Genomic DNA, 25,195 nt, shown 5'->3' with positions numbered 1-25,195 from the left:
GTAATCTAGGAAAGTTACCCAAAAGATTTATACCTCTAGAATTTTAACATCTGCAATGCTCATCCCAGCTAATGGATCCCATTCTTTTCATATTAGAAAGACAGCAGTCAGACTTAAAAGTGACGAACATCTTTGACATACAATAGCTAATACTCAGAATGATCTTCCATTTCTTCTTGGAGACATCCCCAATATTATCCTCCATTTTTTTTATCATATATATTGGGGGAACAAGGCTTCTAGTGTTCTTGAGCATATTAGGTACTTGGGAAACAGTTTCCCTGAGACTTCTGGTTTAAAGGGGTTATCCAGGAATGTATAATGACGACATATCCTCATGATTTGGATCAGACTGACAGGGGTCCCGGAGTGCACCCCCCCCCCCCCCTTTCCAATCTGTTACAGGGAGCTGCTTCAATCGCCAGAGCTCTGATGAGCACGGCCGGCCCTTGGCAGGTCTCTAAGCACAGTGTAGAACGAGAGAAAACAAGGTGGCACTCATCCTTCGTGGTTTCTTCTTTATTCAAGGCAGATGATAACTTGCATGTAGTAGTGGCTGTGCTTGGTATTGCAGCTCAGTCCCATTCACTGTGCCATGTGATGTACGCCCTGCCCCCACCAATCTGATATTGATTACCTGTCCTGAGGATCATTTTCATCTGCAAAACACGCATCCAGAAACAATACTGATGACGTCCATGTGATGTCTGTGTTGCATCTGTTTTTTGTTTTTGTTTTTTTGTGGACTGATTGTAACAGTGCCTATTGTCCACAAAAGAACAAGAATAGGACATGTTATATATTTTTTCTGTGGGGCTGCAGAATGGACATACAGGGTGTGCTGTCCGCAGTTTTTGCAGCCCAATTGAAAAGAATGGGTCCGTCTCCGGACCAAAATATACGGTCGCCAGGGCTTTTTTTCTCAGAGAAAAGGTGGTGAAACTCACCCCTTCCTCCCCTGGCCACGCCCCTACCCACCCCTAGGACCGCCCCCTAAAACCGCCCCTTTAGAGAACAGGCATGCAAGTAAAATTTGGGGGGTCACGCGCTGCAGGACGGCATTGCACACTGAAGTGACTGAACTCATGCCCGTGCAGCCCACAAGTAGCGGAACAATTACAAGAGGGGTGGGGAATAGCCAAATTAAAAAATATTTTGAACCAAAAGGTGTGCTTTTGGTGGGTTTTGAACTAATGGTGGTCTGTGGATGGCACTGTTATGGGGGCTCTGTGGATGGCACTGTTATGGGGGCTCTGTGGATGGCACTGTTATGGGGGCTCTGTGGATGGCACTGTTATGGGGGCTCTGGATGGCACTGTTATGGGGGCTCTGTGGATGGCACTGTTATGGGGGCTCTGTGGGTGGCACTGTTATGGGGGCTCTGTGGGTGGCACTGTTATGGGGGCTCTGTGGATGGCACTGTTATGGGGGCTCTGTGGATGGCACTGTTATGGGGGCTCTGTGGATGGCACTGTTATGGGGGCTCTGTGGATGGCACTGTTGTGGGGGCTCTGTGGATGGCACTGTTGTGGTGGGGGGGGATCTGTGGGTGACACATATATATATATATATATATATATATATATATATATATATATATATAGCACCTTATGCTATATATGTGTCATCCACAGATCCCCCCCCCCCCCCCATAACATTGTCCCTGTGAGGTAATGATCCCCAATACAGGGTCTGGGGGCCCTGCTCACTGTAATATTGAGGCATTAATGTAGGCAATGGGCATTTTAAACAAGAGAAATCCTCTGCGATCCTCTCCCTCTCTGTACTCACAAACTCCCGTAGCAGGCAGGCCGGGCAGCAGCGTAACTCACTGACGTCACGCGCCTGCTCCTCCCACTTTATGAATGAAGCAGGTGGAGCAGGCGCGTGACGTCAGTGAGTTACGCTGCTGCCCGGCCTGCCTGCTACTGAGTTTGTGAGTACGTAGAGGATCGCAGAGGATTTCTCTTGTTCACATATCTTAACTTAGTACTGGGTTAGTTTGTGGCGGCGGGCGGAGCGAGTCGGAGAAAATAGGAGTCGGAACACCGTTCCGCCAGAAAAAAAGGCCTGACGGTCGTGTGCATGAGCCCTAAATCTGAAGATAGTGATGTTTAAGTAAGCCGTCTGATTCTAAGAGCAACTAGCAGAGATTTGAAAATATTGTGTATAGTATATGAATGGAGAAATCCTCTTGCAACTAACACAAAATGATTTCATCTTAATTTTTAGGATTCTTTCAATGCAGATTTCAGTGTGTATTGTGTGTGGAATTTGGTCCCCATCCACCCCAGTTTGTTTTGCGAAATCTGTTCCATGGTTTATACTGTGTTGATTTTTCAATGCATACTTCATTAGCCATGTCATAAGAAATGAAAAAAGTCTTAGTGCATTTTCTGTTCATAAACTGTAGTGTTCACGTGTGGATTACCCCATGAAATGGGGCATTTGGATCCGCAGCATAATATGGGCACGGAGGCTCACTGGTTAGCACTGGCGCCTTGAAGCACTGGTATCCTAGGTTTGAATCCGTACAAGGACAACATCTGCATGGAGTTTGTATGTTCTCCCCGTGTTTGGGTGGGTTTCCTCCGGGTACTCCGGTTTCCTTCCACACTCCTAAGACATACTGATAGGGAGCTAACAAAATGCATATCCACAGCAGACATTTAAGGGTCAGCCTTGGATTTCTATGCGATGACACATGGGATTGTTCCAGCATGCATTCCGCTATGTGATTGTACCCTTAGCGAGTTTGCCCAGATGAGATTCCTGTTCACGATACATCATTCGTTTGCATTGTAGCTATGTAGCACAAGCGCTATGTATATTAGGGAAAATGAACAGTTTAATTTCTGTACCCCAAGGGCAGATTCTGTTTTCGGTGGCATTATCAGATTAAACTTTGAAATGCTGAAATGGTACACGAGTTTTAAAACATTAGTAATGCAGAAGCTTTGCCTTATAGAATTCCCAGGCTGGATTTTTCATGTTGATTAGTAATAGAATTATCCATTTCATGTGATGCAGTTTAAAGGTTGTGCATATTTCCCAGGTGTGTCATGTATTTGCTGTTTCATTGGGTAACTGTAAATTCTATCTATAAAGATACTATTAGGACTTTTAAAAGTTAGGTTTAAGAGGTTGACATTTGTTCTTGCGGTCATTTTATCCATACTATATCAGAGTAAAGTATTTTATTTTCTCTGTGATCTTTGTTCCTTTTCACTGCCAGCACTATATTATCCATTTAATTAGAAGGCAAGTAAATTGGATATAACTTAGAAGAAGCCCTTTAATTTTACGTTGAAGGTCCAAAATAAATTTTCTTTATATTGTGTTAGCAGATCAACCCAGTAAAAGTAGAAAAGTGTGGGATAGGACGTCCTATCACAAGGAAATGCCTTTGATACCATCTAAAGGAGATCTGTCGGCAAGAAATTCACGGAACAATGCTGTGCAGGGTTAGCTCATCTGGATAACACCTTTCATTTTACAATCCATTGCTTAATTCTGCAGTAAACGTATCTTTAATCTGTATGCAAATAAGTTAAGTGCACTGAGGGAGGGCCCAAGCTAAGAGTGCACTTTGGGTATACTTATATATTATTTATACCTTTTTTCTTTAACTCTATTGAAAACAGTAATTGACTATGCTTTTCATTACAAGGGAATCCAGCCAAAACCAATACAGTTTAAAAAAAAAAAAAAAAAGGAAATCTTCAAAGGCATCTGCATTGGCCTAAAGTTTTATACACCAAGCACATTGCTGAACACAAGCCCTGAACATGTCCATTGCATTACAATATTTTAGTAACTTCATTGTATTTTTGCGAACGTATTAAGGAGTGGATGTTTTATAAAAAGACAATTGTGGAGACAAATAGCTAAACTATAAAGTGTAAGTAGCTGATTGTAGCTTTGGGCTTCTAAGTATGGCGCCCATTGAACTCATTTTGATGACTGACTGGTGAATACACTGGGAAGATCTGTATAATACAGGAAAGGAAACCGCCTATTGCTGCTGTTTGGTGTATATTGTCAAGCTTTTGCATCGGCATACTTTATGGCGTAGTTATGTAATGTATTTCTTTTAAATTGATTGCTCCAATCTAGTGTCCTCGGTACTAGTCACATGACCATGTCCAGTATTTCCTGTCAATAGGCGTGTCAAAGCAACAACAGTGACCGTGATAGGGTAGTGTGGTAACTGGGTGGAAGGACCTATAAAAAGGAGAAGTACATTGTGGGTTTGGTTGGATATATCAACAGAAAGTGCTACATACATGATGTAAACCAAAAAGAGGGGTTTATTTGCCTAGTGCAAATGGGATAGGAGTCCAATTTGAAAAAATAAAATAAAAAATCTGGCACAGGGAAGATTACATGGGGTACACAACTACATGAGCTTTTCTGTGAAAAGCCACAGTAATACCAGAAAACCTCTTTAAAGCAAGAAAAGTAATGGACCATACATAGCCTAAAATAAGGGCCATTGAAATACCTACAATTAAAGAGAATCAGGAGGTGTCTGTTGCAGTCCACTTATGGCGAGAGTTGTATTGCATGGAAGTCTCATCATCTTGTAAAATCAAGCTTGAGATGCCTTAACAGAACTTATAAGGAGTTGTCTCTAGCAGTAGTCCTCTTAACTCAGGACAGAACTCACAACCTGCAGCCCACAATTATGTTTTTTTTTTTTTTTTTTCTGAGCTCGGTGCTGAGATACACAAAGATAAGCTTCATCCTACTGATGCAGTGAACATGAGGCGGTCATTGCAGTTTGCTGTAGGCTTTTACGGATTCTGTGAATATATGCGGCAAGTCAAGACAAATATGAACATGCCCTTAGACCCAGGCTACATGTTTTACAGTGACATTTTAGTAAAATGTTTCTAAATTAGCCAGCAGAGTTTTGAATACAGTTAAGCATACATATTCTCCCTTTGACGCTGCTCTCGGCATAACTCTTAAGTTTTACCCAAAGTGACCCTTTATTCACAGGATATTCCATTAAAATTTGAAAAGCGTGTGAACTTCTGAGACAAGGTGAACAGGTGACCACCTTGATGGATGCTGCTCTTTACTGTAGTTTATGGGAGTAGTGAAATGCTCGGTTGTTAATGCTTTATACGAGGTAGACTGGAACCCCAGTTTATCAGACATTCATGGAATATATGGCTCAGGTGGGATGCCCTTGAAGTTTTATTGCAGTCAGTAGAAGTGCTACCATCTTTGATGACCATTTCCCTGTCGAAGATATGTATGTGGTGGAGGAATCAATGATCGTATTAAACTCCTGATTATTGTATAATATAAATGTAAGTAAGCGAGCGCCTATAGACTTGCTATATCATTGATTGACACTTGATAAGGACAATTTGCCGGCATGAAAGGATATGATACTTGTTTTTAGGTGAATTATGATAGCCCTAATGGATAAATTAGTGTTTGGCCCAATGTATTTATGAATACATCATTTCAGCTTTAAATTAATTCTGACCCACTCTATTCTCATTTAAATATGACCGTTTTGGATGCTAATGTTTGTAATTTTAACAAGTAAAATCCATATTTATTTGTGTTTTTTGGAAAGCAGTGTAATGCTTCTAAACGTAACCTTCAGCGAGATTTAAAATGTAAATGCTTCTCGTCTACACTTTTCCCTATGGAAAAGATAAACCTGTAGCGAAATCTAATATTAATTCTGACTGAGTTTAGACATAGAAAAAAGGTTACATGGGCTGGGAGAAATTTAGTCTGACAGCAAAAATATGTATCGTTAACCCATTTTTATTCTGCTGTGCCCTTGTAAGCATTCAAGATTGAAATGGCTTTTATGCGTTTCATATTTATTAGACTTGAACTGTCACTTCTTTTATATAAAATACATTTTATTTTATATATTCATTATGTAGTAAAATGTATATGTATAACAGATCTAATTAGCCTCATCCATTACAAGCATTTACCATATGTAAAATCAGGCATAGACCTCATTTAGACAACCTTAATGTGGAACACCCGTATTGAAGATGCAAATTCTGGTCCTACCGTTGGTATAATGATCCAAACTCACAGAATAATCGATGCTTATGATATACAGACGTGGACAAAATTGTTGGTACCCTTTGGTCAATGAAAGAAAAAGTCACAATGGTCACAGAAATAACTTTAATCTGACAAAAGTAATAATAAATTAAAATTCTATAAATGTTAACCAATGAAAGTCAGACATTGTTTTTCAACCATGCTTCAACAGAATTATGTAAAAAAATAAACTCATGAAACAGGCATGGACAAAAATGATGGTACCCCTAGAAAACACAGAACATAATGTGACCAAAGGGACATGTTAATTCAAGGTGTGTCCACTAATTAGCATCACAGGTGTCTACAACCTTGTAATCAGCCATTGGGCCTATATATATGGCTCCAGGTAATCACTGTGTTGTTTGGTGATATGGTGTGTACCACACTCGACATGGACCAGAGGAAGCAAAGGAAAGAGCTGTCTCAAGAGATCAGAAAGAAAATTATAGACAAGCATGTTAAAGGTAAAGGCTATAAGACCATCTCCAAGCAACTAGATGTTCCTGTGAGTACAGTTGCACATATTATTCATAAGTTTAAGATCCATGGGACTGTAGCCAACCTCCCTGGACGTGGCCGCAGGAGGAAAATTGATGACAAATCTAAGAGACGGATAATCCGAATGGTAACAAAAGAGCCTAGAAAGACTTCTAAAGAGATTCAAGGTGAACTTCATGCTCAAGGAACATCAGTGTCAGATCGCACCATCCGTCGTTGTTTGAGCCAAAGTGGACTACATGGGAGACGACCAAGGAGGACACCATTGTTGAAAACGAATCATAAAAAAGCAAGACTGGAATATGCCAAACTACATGTTGACAAGCCACAAAGCTTCTGGGAGAATGTCCTGTGGACAGATGAGACAAAAATCGAAGTTTTTGCCAAGGCACATCAGCTGTATGTTCACAGACGAAAAAATGAAGCATATCAAGAAAAGAACACTGTCCCTACTGTGAAACATGGAGGAGGCTCTGTTATGTTCTGGGGCTGCTTTGCTGCGTCTGGCACAGGGTGTCTTGAATCTGTGCAGGGTACAATGAAATCTCAAGACTATCAAGGAATTCTAGAGAGAAATGTACTAGCCAGTGTCAGAAAGCTTGGTCTCAGTCGCAGGTCATGGGTCTTGCAACAGGACAATGACCCAAAACACACCGCTAAAAACACCCAAGAATGGCTAAGAGGAAAAAATTGGACTATTCTAAAGTGGCCTTCTATGAGCCCTGACCTCAATCCTATTGAGCATCTTTGGAAGGAGCTGAAACATGCAGTCTGGAAAAGGCACCCTTCAAACCGGACACAACTGGAGCAGTTTGCTCATGAGGAGTGGGCCAAAATACCTGCTGAGAGGTGCAGATGTCTCATTGACAGTTACAGGAAGCGTTTGATTGCAGTGATTGCCTCAAAAGGTTGCACAACAAAATATTAAGTTAGGGGTACCATCATTTTTGTCCATGCCTGTTTCATGAGTTTATTTTTTTACATAATTCTGTTGAAGCATGGTTGAAAAACAATGTCTGACTTTCATTGGTTAACATTTATAGAATTTTAATTTATTATTACTTTTGTCAGATTAAAGTTATTTCTGTGACCATTGTGACTTTTTCTTTCATTGACCAAAGGGTACCAACAATTTTGTCCACGTCTGTAGTTTGGCTCGTAAGATATGCAGTCAGGCTGGGATTTGCAGCTGTAATACATTTTCAATTTTTTTTATTTTAACTCTTTATTGAGCAAAATCAAAATGTACAGAAACATAGGTACATATCAGAGGTGGAGTCAACAGGTCTCCAATGAAGACAGTGGGCTTGAAATTAATAATTTGTCATTAGAGGAAAGATCAACAAGTCACATCTTAAGTTTAGTCTAGAAAGCAAAAAATATGCATTCAGGGTATTAGCTCAAAAGGTACCTTAGTCAGGGGTCTGAGGCGGATTGGATGGAGTATGTCCAAAAGCTGTGACATAGGACAACCGAGAATAGTAAGACTATCAACCTCTCGAGCAAGCAGCTCAGACACTGAGGGATTGTTTAGCATTTTGAGAGCAATAAGTCTCATATCCTCTGAAGGATTTCCAGCCCTTCCATGTCTTATCAAAAGTATGATGTGATCTCGACGCCCAGGAAGATATCTCCTCAAGCCTGTATATCTGGTCTATTTTAAGGTGCCATTGTTCAATAGATGGGACTTCAGGGGACAACCACAGGGACAGAATCAAGAGTTTGGCTGCACTTAATAAATATTTAAACAGTCTCAGGTTGGAGGTTTGTGAACCTCGAGGGAATAAACCCAGGAGGGCGGTTTAGGGAGAAGAAGGAAATGTGGTTCCACATATCTGGTTTCCAAGTTTAAAAATGTCCTCCCACCAATGCAGTATTTTGGGGCAGCTCCACCAAATATGAAGGTATGTACCCCTATCTTTAGAGCATCTCCAACACACGTCCGACGCCGAAGCAGAGGAAAGACAGGTCTTGTCTGGGGGGGTTTTGTACCACCGCGTGGCTGTAATACATTTAAATGTGCTGTGACAACTCTGGGTCACTTAGCTCTCCAGGATCGCCATCTTCTCATCTCAGACGGTTGGCACACCTCAACAAGCCACTCCAACACTGCAGATTTGGGTGCAAACTGGCCACGACCAGCTTTATTGTAACTTCTAGAGCAGTCCAAACAAATCATAAACATAAATCCAAGGCCGTCCTGCCACTGACTACACAGTAATTCTCCCTCTCTATCGGCATCTGGGTCTACCACCCAGCTCCCCAAAACACAACACTGTGCTTACCCTACACAGGGTTAGAGGGTCCTGGCTCCCAGCCCACATTTACCAGAGCTCCTCTGCTTGCTGCTAATTATCTTATTTACCAGCCTAGCTGCTGCAGACAGTGGGAAAAACCTATTTTCACCATTTTAATGGCCCTCTGGCAGCTCCACTGCCACATTGCTCACATTATGTCTTTCTAAGCAAAGCCATAAAGTGATACTATCCTTATAGACAAACAGTAGTAAACAGGGTCAAATGGCAGAGTGGTAGCTTTCAACATGCCACTGTTATGTAAACTTGTCTAATTTCTGGTTTGCTGTAGGTGTACAGCCATATTTACTTGGTGTTTTTATGAAGTGGAAACGTCTAGGGGCAACAGCAGCTTAGCCTTATAGTAGGCCCCTACTATTGCATTTATGTAACCCTAAGTGCTAAAGTATATGGAATGTACAATTTCTGACCTGCATATCTTATATCTGGGTTCCACACTGTCCTTGAAGTCGGCACACATGTTTGGTAACTTATGATATATTGGTTGTGGCCCACACAAACCTTAGATTCACTTTGCAGTCAAGCCTTACTTTTGTTGTATACTCTTGAAATGCTCCTGGCATATACAGTTGAAACCAGAAGTTTACATACACTATATAAAAAGACACACATGCACGTTTTTCTCAATGAAGAACATGAAATCAGAATAAGATTAAAGGTACAGATTGTTCCGCAAATAATGAGCCCCTAAACAGCTCAGTAGACATAAGTATAAAAAAAAATTGGGGGTCAGAATATGGTGATGTAAAAAATTAAATAAAAAGTCTCAAAGTTTAAATTTATTTTTACACTATTTAGACATAAAGAATCTATACATATGGGGTATCGTTGTAATTGTACTGACCCAGAGAATGAAGGGCATTGGTCAATTTTGCTGTACACGAAATGCCGTTGGAACAAGGGATTGCTTTTTTGTTTCCAATTCCACCCATTTGGAATTTTTTTTCCTACTTCCCACTACATTTTATGCCATAATTAATGGTGGTTTTAGAAAGTACAACTTGTCCCCGAAAAAATAAGCCCTCATACGGCTATATGACCAGAAATATAAAAAAAAGGTTATGGCTCACGGAAAATAGGGAAGAAAAATAAAAACGAAAAAACCTTAAGTAATCAGAGGCACTTTAAATGATGACTCCTATTTGACATGATTTGGAATGTGATTGCTTAATTCTGAGCACAGCTACATCCCCAGTTATAAGAGGGTGTGCACACTTATGCAACCACGTTATTTTAATTATTTTGTTTTCTTCCCCCCCACCTAAAAGATTTCAGTTTGTTTTTCAATTGAGTGGTATAATTTATAGGTCACATTAAAGGTGGAAAAAGTTCTGAAATGATTTATCTTTGTCTCATTTTTTTGCAGCACAGATTCCTAACATTTTAACAGGGGTGTGTAGACCTTTTATATACACTGCATGTAAATTTTTGACATTGCAGAAAGTAATAAAAATGCCTTAAACATTCTCGCTCTCATTATTCTGGCTTTTGGCAAATAATAATAATTATGGTGATCCTAACTGACCAAAAACAGGAAAGCTTTATTCTTATTTCATGTCAGATATTGAGAAAAACGTGCATATCGTATGTGTCTTTTTATATAGTGTATGTAAACCTCTGGTTTCAACTGTACACAGCTGAGGCATGTTATTAAGACCGCCAGATAAAATCCAAAGTAACGGTCATGTGCAGAATGGACAGCCGTTAGACGGGCTAGAAGTGACTCAATAAGGTCTTGGTAGGTTGTCACGGACAGCAGTTAGACAGGCTTTGGATGTTGTCACCTCTAATGAAAACAATTATTGAGATAGTCCTCAGATACCTAACTCAGTTCATGTCTGGGAATTAGGGGGCAAGGGTAGTACTTGGAAGTTCTTGTCATGCTCTTCAATGTCTGGCATGTCTAGCCATATGAAATGTGGAATTGTCTTGCGGTCAGATCCTATGCACCCCAAGAAAGACATGAGCATGTATGGGTGTACGTGATCTGCAAGAATAGATTCCTACCTAAATCGGTTGAGAGTGCCTTCCACATGGATGAGTGGTCCTTGAGAATGTCATGAATACATTCTCCAGACTAGACTGCAGCCACCACCAACTTGTTTTCTTCCTGCAATGGTTGCTGGGTGTTTGTTTTCTAATGTTCTTTGCCTGACAACGTCCATCTGTTCAATACAGCAGAAACCGTGACTCATCAGAGAAGGCAACCCTTTTCCAATCAGCAGAGGTCCGATTCTCATGCTGCTATTAAACTTTAATCATTTTCTGCAGATGCAACTTTGTTAGCATACGTGCAGTAACCATACACAGTAGAGTTCACTAAACGTTTGGTAATCCCCTTGTTCATTTTGGTGATGAGCTGCTCCACTGTAGCCTTTTGGTCTGCTCTCACACACCTTCATAGACTGTTTACCTCACTGGTATCAATGGTACATGGTGCTCCATAGTTTCCACGTTGCTTATTTGCACTGGTGCCATTTGTCCACTCATAATACACTTTCACCACAGCAGCACGCAAACCGTTCACTAGCTGCGCAGTTTCAGAAATACAGACACCCTGGGCTCAAAAGCCAATAATCATTCTTTTTTGGAACTTTACACATGACAACAACGAAGGTTATGTGTGCAGACAGCCTATTGCACACACTATATGCCAACCAAACCGCTCACGACACGCCGCTTCCTTCATGAGCTATGAGCTGCTGTTGAAAATAGGAAGTGGTCATAGTAATGTTACTCGACTGTGTATATAAGCAGGCATCCTCAACCTGCGGCCCTCCAGCTGTTGTAAAACTACAACTCCCACAATGCCCTGCTGTAGGCTGATACCTGTAGGCTGTTCGGGCATGCTGGGAGTTGTAGTTTTGCAACAGCTGGAGGGCTGCAGTTTGAGGATGCCTGGTATATAAGGCTACTTTCAGACTCGTGTGTGGTGCGGATCAGTCATGGATCTGCACAGACGGGACCCATTCAGATAATACAACCGTCTGCATCCGTTCAGAACGGATCCATTAGTATTATCTGTAACATAGCCAAAACGAATCAGTCTTAAACACCATTGAAAGTCAATGGAGGACGGATCCATTTTCTATTGTGTTAGAGTGTGTCAGTGAAAACGGATCCGTCCCCGTTGACTTACATTGGCTCAGTATCATTAGACGAACACCAAAGCGGAATGGAGACTGATCGGAGGCAAACTGATGCATTCTGAGTGGATCCTTTTTCTTTCAGAATACATTAGGGCAAAACTGATCCGTTTTGGACCGCTTGTGAGAGCCCTGAACGGATCTCACAAACGGAAAGCCAAAACACCAGTGTGAAAGTAGCCTTAGTGTACTGCTGCAAGCAGCGTTTTGGTGTCCGCATCCAGAGCGGAATGGAGGCGCAACAGAGCCAAACTGATGCATTCTGAGCGGATCCGCAGTGCTAGTGTGAACCACATGACAATGACTGTATCCCTGCAAAGAAAGCAAGGTTGACAGCAAAAATAAGTACTCGATATGGAATGGTCGGTGAAACATGACTTGTCTAGCTTCAGCGCTCTCACGTGGGATGGAATGAAACGCTAAATACAGGTCGGGCCTTATGACTGTACCTCTTCACCCATGTTGCACAATGTAATAATGTGTAATGTACAGCAAATTACATTTATTCATGTTTTATTCATATACTTAGCATTTTGTTTTAGAGGCCTAAAAAACATAATTTATAGCATAAGTATTTTGATATATGTAAGTATTAGAAGTGAAGATGGCCTAATGAATAACGCTCGCATTCTATTCATCCCACTACTCAGATTGTAATGCTTATTTCATGCTGTTAATTCTACTGAAGGTATGCCCGCGTTATTAGTGGTCACTCATTTGCATTTAATAGAATTTGTTTTCTGTTTCATATTCTATCTTCCCGGATTTCATGTTCATGTCATGAATATTATTTGGTAAATGCAGCATAGCTCCAACAAATTACTTAAATAGCAGGGATTACTTGTTTTTCACACCTTGAAAATTGTATTATGCATTGCTAAATGTATTCCATTACAGTTTGCTAATTAGTCTTGTGTCGAAGTACAGCTGCTAATCTCAGTGGCTGATGTGGTTAATTTCCAAATGATAACTGTTCCATCTGCACCATCTAGGCCCAGCTTTGTGTAAGGCCATGCTGTTGATGCATTTCATGTAGTCAGCTAGAAGTGATCAGACCAAATGGACCTTATGGCCTCTCTTTAAAGGACCATTAAGCCAAAAATCCAGATCGTTATCAGTATGCCTCTGTGTTTAGGAAGCATCGTCTCCGGACAGCTAAGACTATAAGATATAAACCTGATTTCCCTAATCGTTAGAGAGACTTATTTCAAAATTCCACACACATTATCATTTCATATAAGGTTTAATTTTAAACTTGTGTGGTAAGGTGATAGTACTGTATGTCACTGTATATATCCTAGCATGCAGGGGACCTTGAGGGTGACTGTTTCTCCTTGTGAAAAGCTTCTAGTCTTATGTAATGTTCCTCTAGGACCAAAAGATATAAATTAGATCTTTAAAAAAAAATGGAGAAAGCTGTCCCTGTTTAAATAAAAGGTTGGACATGGACCTCTCTGTGGGCACCAGCACCCTGGAAAAAGTCTAGGGTACTTTCAGACTAGCGTTATTCTTTTCCGACACGGAGTTCCATCACAGGGGCTCTATACCGGAAAAGAACTGATCAGTTTTATCCTAATGCATTCTGAATGCAGAGCAATCCGTTAAGGATGCATCAGGATGTCTTCGGTTCAGTCTTTTTTACTTTTCAGGACAGAGATAATACCGCAGCATGCTGCGGTTTTATCTTGGTTCAAAATTCCAGAACACATGCCGGATCCGGGATTTTCTTCCCATTAACATGCATTGATGCTGAGTGTTCCGGCATAACCGATCCGGCATTGCGTTCTGTGCATGCTCAGACCGCAAAAAATTCGAAAAAAATGAATGCCGGATTTGTTTTTCCGGATGACACCGGAGAGACGGATCCGGCATTTCAATCCATTTGTCATACGGATCAGGATCCTAATCAGTATGACACACCATCAGTTTGCATACATTTTGAGGAATCTGGCAGGCAGTTCCAGCAACAGAATCCTCTGCCGCAAGTGTGAAAGTACCCTAAGACGTACCAATATGCCTTAGACTTCTCCTGCCATTCATCAGTGCAGGGCGCGCTATGAACGGCACAGTGTAGGCAGGATAATATAGCTAAATGATAAAGTACATGGCAAATATACTGTATTGGACTGTAGTATTCAGGTTACATTGCCGTTTTGGCACTTTGTGATAAATAAGTGGGTTTTGGGTTGCAGTTTGGGCACTCGGTCTGTAAAAGGTTTGCCATCTCTGCACTAGAGGCACTGTTTTCTGTTTTTCTTTTTTAATAAAGAAAGCTAATTTGTATTGCTATTTATTATTAAACAGGCATTCATTCCATGGCACTGTGCGTATGAGAAGGGTTATACATACAGTGCTGCCCATAATTATTCATACCCCTGGCAAATTTTGACTTAGTTACTTTTATTCAACCAGCAAGTAATTTTTTGACGGGAAATGACATAGGTGTCTCCCAAAAGATAATAAGACGATGTACAAGAGGCGTTATTGTAGGGAGACACCTATGTCATTTCCCATCAAAAACTACTTGCAGGTTGAATAAAAGTAACTTTAAGTCAAAATTTGCCAGGGGTATGAATAATTATGGGCAGCACTGTACATGTTACAGACAATTGCTCTAAGCATGGACAAGACGAGTTACAAAGCTTACAATCTACAATTGTATACCTATTTTCCCACTGTAGCATTGCATGCCCTTAGTACTGCCTATGCTTACTAATCACTCACCATAATGAGAAATAGTATGCCTGAGATCCCCTAAAAAGACCTTTCACCCCGCCAAACCAGTGCTCTGCTCTGTACTGTTGAAGGGCAAGCATTCGGAAAAAGCTCTCTGTAGATGAGCATCTTGGTTTGGCTTACATCTTAAGCCATGTTTCATGGCCTGTTTATAGGATAGGTCCCTTCCAACAGGTGGCGCTAGAGGCACCTTTCTAGTAAACTGATCAGCTACCAGCCACATCGAGCACACTAAAAACTGATCCAGATTTTTGTGTTTTTGTCCGCAATTGCAAACAGAAATGGGACAAGTTATATTTTTTGCTGAGCCGCGGGCTGGAAGTTCGGGGCTGCAGCACGGAAATGCGGATGCACACTCTTTTCTGTCCCCATAGAGAATGAATGGGTCCGCACCCGCAAAATTGTGGAATGGAGGCGAACCGATTTCCGGACGTGTGGATGGAGCCTTAACCTGAGTACTAGAAAAAATGACTCATGGTCTATATAAAATATAATATATTTACCCATAATCTGTGAATTTGTCTCTTTTCACCTTAGAGCCATACTTTCCCCAGGAGCAATGGCTGAAAGGACAGACCTGTTCTGATATGTTTCCTCGTTAACATATAATAGGTTCATTAGAGCTGACCTCTTGGTGTAACGGCAACGCCCTTGTTGCTCTCGAGGCTCATTTACATTTATTAAAACGTCATATTTGTTAGCAATGCCTTCAGCTGCCAAACACACGTGGAACAGGTCAGCCAGTTTCTTAGGGACAAATATACTGACAGATGTCCTTTAAAATATAGAGTGACAACAAACACATTAAAATGAATCCTTCGTACTATTATTTGGAGATCCCGGTTTTAATTCAGAGTACAAATAATTTGAAATTTAGATTGTGAGTCTCAATGGGGACAAATACTGATCTGAATGATCTCTTAACAGTGTCATGAAATATGCTGGCACTATATAAAAGAATAAGAATAATCCCTCTGTAATTTCTTCACACAGATGCTTGTGACTACCCCGGAGAAATGGGATGTTGTCACCAGAAAGAGTGTCGGAGATGTGGCACTGTCTCAGCTTGTGAGGCTCTTGATATTGGATGAAGTACATTTACTGCATGAAGACAGAGGTCCAGTGTTGGAAAGTTTAGTGGCAAGGACGTTGCGACAGGTAAGCACATGTCATCCAGTGTAGCTAAGAAGCTATACAATCTAAAAACTTTCAGTAATGCTAAAAGTGGCGGCAAACTTTATATCGCAATTCTTAGCTTTTTTTTGTATGTACTGAGCCAGTTCTACGTTACACCATTGTGATAAATGTCCCCCTATGTTTGTAAGGACCCATTCAGACGGCCATAGTGCTTTGCGGATCCACAAAAAACATATACCGGCAGTGTGCGTTCCGCAATTTGTGGACCGCATTTGTCCGCATCCATAATAGAAAATGCCTATTATTGCCGCAATTGCAGATAAGAATAGGACAAGCTCTTTCTTTTCTGCGAAGCTGCGGAACGGAACCAGGGATGCGGACAGCACATGGTGTGCTGACCGCATCTTTTGCTGCCCCAATGAAATAAATTGGTCCGCACCCATTCCACAAAATTGTGGAACGGTTGCGGACTCATTTATACGGTCATCCGAATGAGCCCTAAGATACATAGGGGGAGATTAATCATCTCCCTTGCCTCCTTAAAAGCGACATTAAAAAGTAGTAAAGTGTGTGCTTGCAAATTTTAACTGCAACTTTTTCTGCTGCCCTTGTCACTTTTCTGAATGGGTGGTGGCAGGAGAGGAAAGGGAGCGTGGCCAGCAGGAATGCTACATTTATCTTTATTTACACCAGTTTGCTGGCAAAAATGAAGCCAGAAATCTATGGCATCTCAGAGCTGCAGTAGATTTCTGTTCAGGTGCACAGACTGCCGGAGAATGCATCTAAGGCTACTTTCACACTTGCGTTCAGAGCGGATCCGTCTGGGGTCTGCCCAGACGGATCCGCTCATATAATGCAGACGATGGGATCTGTTCAGAACGGATCCGTCTGCATTATATTGTAAAAAAAAAATCTTAAGTGTGAAAGTAGCTGCAGACGGATCCATCCAAAAGTCAATGGGGGACGGATCCGTTTGAAAATTGAGCCATATAGTGTCAACTTCAAACGGATCCGTCCCCATTGACTTACATTGTAAGTCTGGACGGATCCGTTTGCCTCCGCACGGCCAGGTGGACACCCGAACGGAGTCTCGTTATAAATTCGATGTGTCCTCTGGCAGTGCAATGCATAAAGTGCTGGTTTTGATAAATCTCCCCATAATGTTTTATTATAAAGTGATTACCATCTTTCTAAAATGATGGGGTAGAATTAGATCAATCATACAATGCACTGAAATAGTTTACTATTGCAGTCTATGGCAAAATGACTGCATTCTTGAGGCAAGACTTTACGGGAAGCTTTCACTGGAATGGTGAAGAGGGCCCTTCGGGCTTTGGAGGTAGTCCACTCTCCAAATAAATGTCAGTTATCTAGATTGTCTGTCTCCAATTATGGACACTGCCAGCGGGATTGTGGCAAGCGCCACAATCAGTTACAAATAGGTTCACATTCGTTACTGAATATACTCGTGGAAACGATGCATGTGCAAGATTAACGTCTTCTCACAAGACCCGCAGCCATTTAATATGAGGAAATCATAAGGAAAAATGCAGTTTACCGGCAGTAGAGAGACAGTCCTCCTACCACAGATAGATTACTGTGATGTATGTACAAACTGATTCGCTTGCCACTAATAAGAACTTATATTTGACCGTAAAGTATGTATATCACAAAATAGGACAACCTGTCTCTCTAAAACCTACTTATGGAAAGTGACTGAGGCCCAGAGACTTAATAAATAGAGCTCCTATCAAGAATATTTAAAACATTACATAGGTTGAAAAAAGACACAGGTCCATCAAGTAAGACTTTGCTCAGAATAATTGTATGACATTATTATATTAACCTTTTCCTGACACAGCAATTTTCCATTTTTAAATTTTTTACATTTTCACTCCTATTTTCACTCCATTCACATAGTCATTTGAGGGCTTGTTTTTTGTGGGGCAAGTTATACTTCGTAATATTGCATATGATGTATTTGGAAGCTGGAAAAAAATTCCAAATGGGGTGCAACTGGAAAAGAGAAGCAATTTCACCACAGTTTTAGGTGTTTTGTTTTTATGGTGTTACCTATGCTATAAAACTGACCTGTTACCTTCATTGTCTGGGTCAGTACGCTTACAGCGACGTGTATAGTTTTTTTTTTTTTCTGTTTTAATACCTAAAAAAAGAAAATGAAAAATAGTTCTTTCTTTTCATCGCCATATTCTAACACCCATTTTTTAAAAAATATTTACGTCTATTGAGCTGTGTGAGGGACCATTTTTTGCAGGTCAATTTTGGGGTGTGTATGACTTTTCAATCATCTTTTATTAAATTTTTTGGGGAGGTGAAGTGATGAGAAAACTGGCAATTTTTCTGGTACAGTGTTCACTATACTGGATCATTACGCTTAATAGTTTGAGAATTTTGGGACACGGCGATGCCTATTATTTTTATTATATATTTTTTTATTTATTTATCCTCTATATATTTATTAATGTGAAAGGGGGTGATTGGAATGTTTGTATTTATTATTTTTTTTACACTTTTTTTTTTTTTTTTTTTTACTTCCATCCCAGCCCAGTGGTCTTGAACATTCACAACAGATTATAATGAATTCAGTATTTTCTTATGGAGCCCTGCCACCTGCAGGCCTCCATGGTACCTGCAACTCTAATACCATTAGGCCCCTTTCACACAAACGAGTTTTCCGCTCGGGTGCAATGCGTGACCTGAACACATAGCACCTGCACTAAATCCTCACCCATTCATTCCAATGGTTCTGTGTACATTAGCGGTTTTTTTCACGCATCGGTTCTGTGTTGCGTGAAAAATGCAGCATGTTTTATATTTTGCGTTTTTCACGGAGCCCAGCCGCATAGAAGTGAATAGGGCTTTAGTGAAAAACATATTACATCTGGTAGCAAGTGCGGATGCAATGTGTTTTTCACTGATGTTTGCTAAGAAATGCTATTTGTAAACCTTCAGTTTTTTATCACGGTGTGAAAAACGCATCAAAACGCATTGCACCCGTGCTGAAAAAACTGAACGCAATCATAGAGAAATCTGACTGAACTTGCTTTCAAAATGGTTCGAGTTTCACTGAAAGCATCCTAACCCAATCCATCACGCTCGTGTGAAAGAGGCCTTAGTTTTTTCAGAGAGACCCAGCAACCAATTGCCACACCACGCAGGCATTAGCCCTTGGAGTCTGCTGTGTACAGATGTCGGGAAGGGTTTAAATATAGCCCTTAATGCTGTTTGCTATATGCAGTATCTGTCTTTACTTACTAAGGATATTCCATAGTTTAACTATAATTATGGATTTACATGGCACTTTTTTTTTTGGGCTGATAACAGGAAAAAAGTTCATACGAACGTTCCATTCCTGCTAATCGTCCGGTGTAAAGGTGCCGCAGACACCTGATGAATGAGCATTGGGTGAAATTATCTTTAGGGCGTACAACTCAGTCTTCCTTTCTGGTCAGCAGATCACGCTGTGTAAACAGCACTTTGATGTCCAGCAACCATTACCGTATTGGTTTGGATTATAAGATGCACTTTTAGCAAGGAAAAATCTTGTTTTTTTGCATTTTTGTTTTGCGCTCCCTGCCTTCCCAGAGCCATAACTTTCTTTTTTTCTTTTTTTTTTCTTCGTTCACATAGCTGGATGATGGCTTGTTATTTGTGAGACAAGTTGTACCTTCCAAAAAGTAATGTGTGTATAATGTCCATACTGCAGATCTGTTTGTGTATTTCTATAATTTCATGATCATGGTGAGTAAAAAAATGTAATGGTATAGCAGAACAAGCATGGCAGGACACTACAAAGCAAGGACAGCAGGCACTTGGATAAGTACATTTAATAAGGGGGCCACACGTGCTATTGTCGTTTAATTAATAGAAAATATTTTCTTCTGATTTTATGTTGTCTAATCCTAGGGTGCATCTTATAGTCCGGAAATTTTTTATTTTATGAGGACGAGTGATAGCAGTAACTATTGCTCGTACAGTGGAGGTGATCGCAAATTCAGGTGCATGTAAATGCAGTGCTTTACCTCCACTGAATGAATAGCTAATTGTCAGGAAGAAACGGTTCCTTGCTGATAATTGGCTCCTTGTTCAGTGGAGGTGAAGCAGTGCATTTACATGCACCTGAATTTACGATCACCTCCACAGTGTTAGGGCAAGCGATAGAAGATCATCAGTATACAGATTTATTGTTTCTAGGCAGCAGAGAGTTTTTAAGACAGTACAATCTGCTGCCAAGAAACAATAATTAAGTCATCGGCATATTATTTAACTCCTTAATGACACAGCCATATTTCACCTTGAAGACCAGGCAGGCATTTTTTGCAAATCTGACCAGTGTCACTTTAAGTGGTGATAACTTTAAAATGCTTTGACTTATACAGGCCATTTTTTTTTGTCACTTATTGTACTTCATGACACAACAAAAAATACCAAATTTACCAAAATTTTGGAAGAAATTTGCAAATTTCCAAGTTTCAATTTCTCTACTTCTATAATACATAGTAATACTTCCAAAAAATAGTTATTACTTTACATTCCCCATATGTCTACTTCATGTTTGGATCATTTTGGGAATGAAATTTTAGTTTTTGGGGACGTTAGAAGGCTTAGAAGTTTAGAAGCAAATCTTGAAATTTTTCAGAAATTTTCAAAAACCCCATTTGTAGGGACCAGTTCAGGTCTGAAGTCACTTTGTGAGGCTTACATAATAGAAACCACCCCAAAAGACCCCTCAAGGTTTTCAAAACTGATTGTACAAACTTTGTTAACCCTTTAGAGCAGGCACCCAGTTCCGATCATCGCCCGCCAGGCAGCAGTGATCGGAACTATACATGACGTACCGGTATGTCATGTGTCCTTAAGTACTGGGACATCATGCCGTACCGGTACGTCATGTGTCCGGAACAGGTTAACCCAATGAACAAGTATTTTGCTCTTTCATCAGGTGATCTGCGGCACCTTTAGACGGGCAGATTATCGGGAACGAGAATTCACACAAAGGTTCAAAAGGTGTCGATAGAACTTACATTTTTTAATCAATAATACATTAAAATGACAGACCAAGCATAAAATCAGACAACACAATGGTATGGTGGCACATAAAGGTCAGCCTGCATCTGTTATTATAGACGGGCAGTCTCAAGGTCCATGAGCAGGAATGAATAATAAGAAAATTCTCATCCAGTCCATTGTCTCTAATAATCTGTGCTGCTTGTATGCATCCAAATGAAGCTAGAGGGCAGGAGCAGGTATATTCTCTATAGGTAGCCCATTTCACAGGTGCGCACCCTACTCCCCCATCTATTTATAACTCAGACCCATCCAAATCTAAAATAAGTTTCTATGGATATAAAGACCAATATGTCTTCTAGGGTCTGCTACATGTCATCAGAGGGATGTAACAACTGTCTATAGGGAACATTTATGAAGGCCCTGCACTGGCAGTGGATCCACCACAGTTATGTAGAGGTGACTGCCTTTACATAATTTCTGAGCGGTCTTACATTTAGACCATTTTCTATGCCTAAAACAGGCGTAGAAAAAGGTAAGCTAGATAGGCCTGCCAGGCCATCGCCTTCCCCACCCACGCCACGCCTACTTTTTAGACTTTCTGTGAGCGGGGAAAAGTCGCAGATTTCAGCGCCACAATCTATGCCAGAAATACGCCTTAGGCTTCTTTCACACTAGCGGCAAGGAACTCTGGCAGGCTGTTCCGGCGGGTGAACAGCATGTCGAAACCGTGCTGCCGCTAGTGCACGCGTGTTCCCGGACTACCGCTCTGGCCTCATTGACTATAATGGGGACGGGTCGGAGTTCTAGTGGCAGCACGGCGAACATGCCGAGAGGCGGCCGGAATAAAACTACAATATGTCGTACTGGCAGTGGAGAGTAGATGAAAAGACTTGTCTCTGAAGCTTAAACACTCCAACTCACTGGAAGGAGTGAGAAAAATGGAGCGGCACATGGCAGGAGTCCTCAAAATAGGGCTAAAACGATAATTGAGGTACATGGTCTTCTTACTGCAAGACCAGGTGTAATGATGAAGTGTTGTGTTTTTATTTATTCCCAGATAACCCCTTTAACCAGTGGCATTCTAAGAAAACCCAAATGGACAGCCCATCTCTACAAAGCTGGCTTGTCACCAGTTTTATGCTGCCCTAATTTTAAAATCCCAACAACTCCAGTGCATGCAGATGAACCCTGATTAGGGGTTAGTGAATTGATTCCTATGAATCGATTTGCTCATCAAATAGAGCTATGAGTAGCTGCCCACGTGGCTGAACAATCTACCCCCTGCTGCTTGATTGACGGGTTCAGACATCTCGCCCAGCCCTGACGATCTCACCTCTGTACTTTTGCTTTGAGTTGGGATGCAAGCACAGAGGCTTTGATTCCGATGCCGGAGTAGTGACTGTGCATGCACTTAAACACACTTTTGTCGTGGTACATGAACAGTCACTGCTCTGATATCGGAATGAAAACCTCTGCTCTTGCACCACTACTTGGAGCAGCACCACCTGTGGGAGATTGTCAGGGCCAGGCAAGACGTCCAGCCCTGTCAATCACACGGCGGGTGGAAATTCCTCATCAGCGCGGATAGCCAAACTCTATTTTTTAACAAATCGCTTCACTCGTCTCTAGTCCTGTGATTCATGAGCTCCGGACTCTTCCTGTGCCTTGCCGTTGACTGTTTTGTTCCAACTGAAATCACCAGCAGGTCGGTGGGGAGAGCATAGGAGCTCATGACTATCGGGACTCATCATTACGTGCTGGGGATGTTCAATACGAGATTTTAGCAAAACAGCTGTGGCAATTAGAAGAACTTGCCCAGTACTTTACAGAGAAGATCTGTCACTAGATTATGCTTCCCTTAGGACACCATAAAACTAGCGAGACTTTCCCTTTAACTGCCAGTGTCAGTTGATTAACAACAGAGCAGGTAAAAACTTCTTAATGCAAATCCACAATATGTCTTTTGTAAACTGAAAAAATATGGATTTCTGCTCAGATTGAAAACTAACATTCCAAACAAGTATAACAGTATGAAGTTAAAACAGAGTTGCACGTCATCACTTTACGTAGACGTATCACAAGCTCAGATGGGTTTAAAGTATCACAAAAGCCACCACAGAGCAATGAAAGGGCAATCTCTCTTCAAATATCTTCATTCCTTATGTTGGATAGCAATCACAATATCCACAATGTGAATGCCACTTAAAAGCCCAAGCCCATTGTGGAAAATATGATAGCTGTGAACAGAAAGCGGAACACAACAGTCTACCATAATGTGATGTCTCTGCAAGAAAGGGATGTTTAATATACTCACAGGATAAACGTAAAAACTGGGCTTCTCATACATGCCCCCGACAAAGGGGAAATTCATGGTCAGGTAGCTCCAAGGCTTACCGCATATTTTTGTATTTATGAAAAGCACTATGTTAACCTTCTTCTGCGAGCAGAACTTTCCTGGCTTTCCTAGCATGTCTAGTTCAGACCAAGACATAGAAACCTGCAGAGTCGGAACAACAGTGGCAGGGGGTTGGTTTAGGGGAGCATGACTTCAGCCATATATATATATATATATATATATATATATATATATATATAAAAAACCTGTAATATTGCTGACAATTCCTTAAAGATTTCAGTGATAAAAGTATTTTCATCATATTTTCACATCCAAAAATGTGTATCTCTTTTACAGTCCATTTATCACCTCAGTGTCCAAGAAGTACTTCTTTGCTTTTGTTAAACCCTTTAAGGACATAGCGATTTTCGTTTTTTGCATCAGTTTTTTACTCTAGTCTTTCCCGGAGCCAAAACCAAAACTTAATTGTTTCATTCACATAGACATATGAGGACTTGTTTTCAGCAGGACAAGTTGCACTTTCTAATGGCACCGTTTAATATTGCATACAATGTAGTAAAAAGCTGGAAAAAAAAATTCAATATGGGATGGAATTGGAAAATGAATGCAATTCCACCATAGTTTTATGGGATTTATTTTTACAGGGTTCCTTATTTGGTAAAACTGACCTGTTTCCTTCATGCACCAGGTTAGTACAATTACAACAATACCAAATTTGTATAGTTTTTCTTTTGCATATATCTAATAGTTATCCCTTTTCCTGTGGATACCCCTTTAAGTCCCCTGAGGGGACTTGAATATGCAATTGTTAGATTGCCTGTCCCATAGACCGCAGTGAATTACCATTGTACCCTATATAACATTCAGTACGTTCCTAGGGAACCCTGCTCCATAGGAACTATTGCTATGGTAGCCTCATATCCTTCAGAGGGATCGAAGGTGCTACAGGGAACGAGCGGCTTTGCTGATCGATGTGCTGGGAAGGTGTTTGGGGTCCAGGAGCACAATGCTGCCAGAGAAAACCTCCTCAGATGCCGTGATCGCAATTGACCACAGCATCTGAGGGGTTCACTGGCTGCGATTGGCGTTGTCACCAATCGCAGACATTAGCCCCTAGTGTCTGTTGTGTGAAACAGCAGAAACCCAGTATCTATCTTTAGATGCCATCAGACATCCTCTGTACAGGTACAGTAGATGTCTTGAATGGGTTAAATTGGGTTTTATGAAACCAAACGCCTGAGTTTGGTTGCCTTTTTACTAAGCACTCCCTGTGTGGTATATGCTACACCTACAAAATCTATAGTGTGTTTTTCTCCTTTCATTGCTTGTATAAATCTTTTAATTATCGTTTGAATTTGACAGAAACGGCAATATTCTTATGAGTGCCAGCCTCATTTGTTTCTTTTGTATTTTATATTTAGCACATTTTATTGTTAGTTATGATAATGTCCTCACAACTTGCGGTAACTTAAACTTTTTGGTGACAGTATGAGAGCTATCAGATGATAGGTTTGTCATTTACAGCCAATGATTGATGTCAGCACAATGACAGTGCAGGTTAAAGAGAAAATAATCCCTTTTAGCTTTTCATTTTCAGGATCACCTTTTGTAAATTTTCCATTTGTAATGCTCAATGATGAACATTTTATTTTAGAATTGCCCGTGGTTGTTTCGTTCTCTTCTAAGGCTCTAAATGAAGCTATCTCAGAAAATATGCTGGAAGCTTTGGTACAGGGCTGTCACCTATGATCCATGGATTTCCAATTACTTCAAGTTTTTTTTTTCAATCCCCTAGGCAAACAGGAATGTAATATTTCATTTTCATAGTAGTATACAACATGGTAGAGCAGAGCATAAAACAATATTGCCGGACAGCCGATTCA

At 40.8% G+C, this 25,195-nt stretch overlaps 1 protein-coding gene across 1 annotated transcript in view; it reads left to right on the top strand.

Moving 5' to 3' along the window:
• ASCC3 (activating signal cointegrator 1 complex subunit 3) overlaps positions 1-25,195 on the top strand; it is a 670,136-nt gene that overhangs the window by 235,941 nt on the left and 409,000 nt on the right. The window contains exon 11 of the mRNA XM_044289192.1: positions 15,782-15,946. Within this exon, the coding sequence (XP_044145127.1) occupies positions 15,782-15,946 (165 nt within the window). The remainder of the gene's footprint in view (positions 1-15,781; positions 15,947-25,195) is intronic.

Source organism: Bufo gargarizans, chromosome 4 (assembly GCF_014858855.1).
Source record: "Bufo gargarizans isolate SCDJY-AF-19 chromosome 4, ASM1485885v1, whole genome shotgun sequence".
Lineage (NCBI taxonomy): Eukaryota > Metazoa > Chordata > Amphibia > Anura > Bufonidae > Bufo > Bufo gargarizans.
Note: the sequence above shows the minus strand (reverse complement) of the source record. Positions and strands in the feature narration are given on the sequence as shown.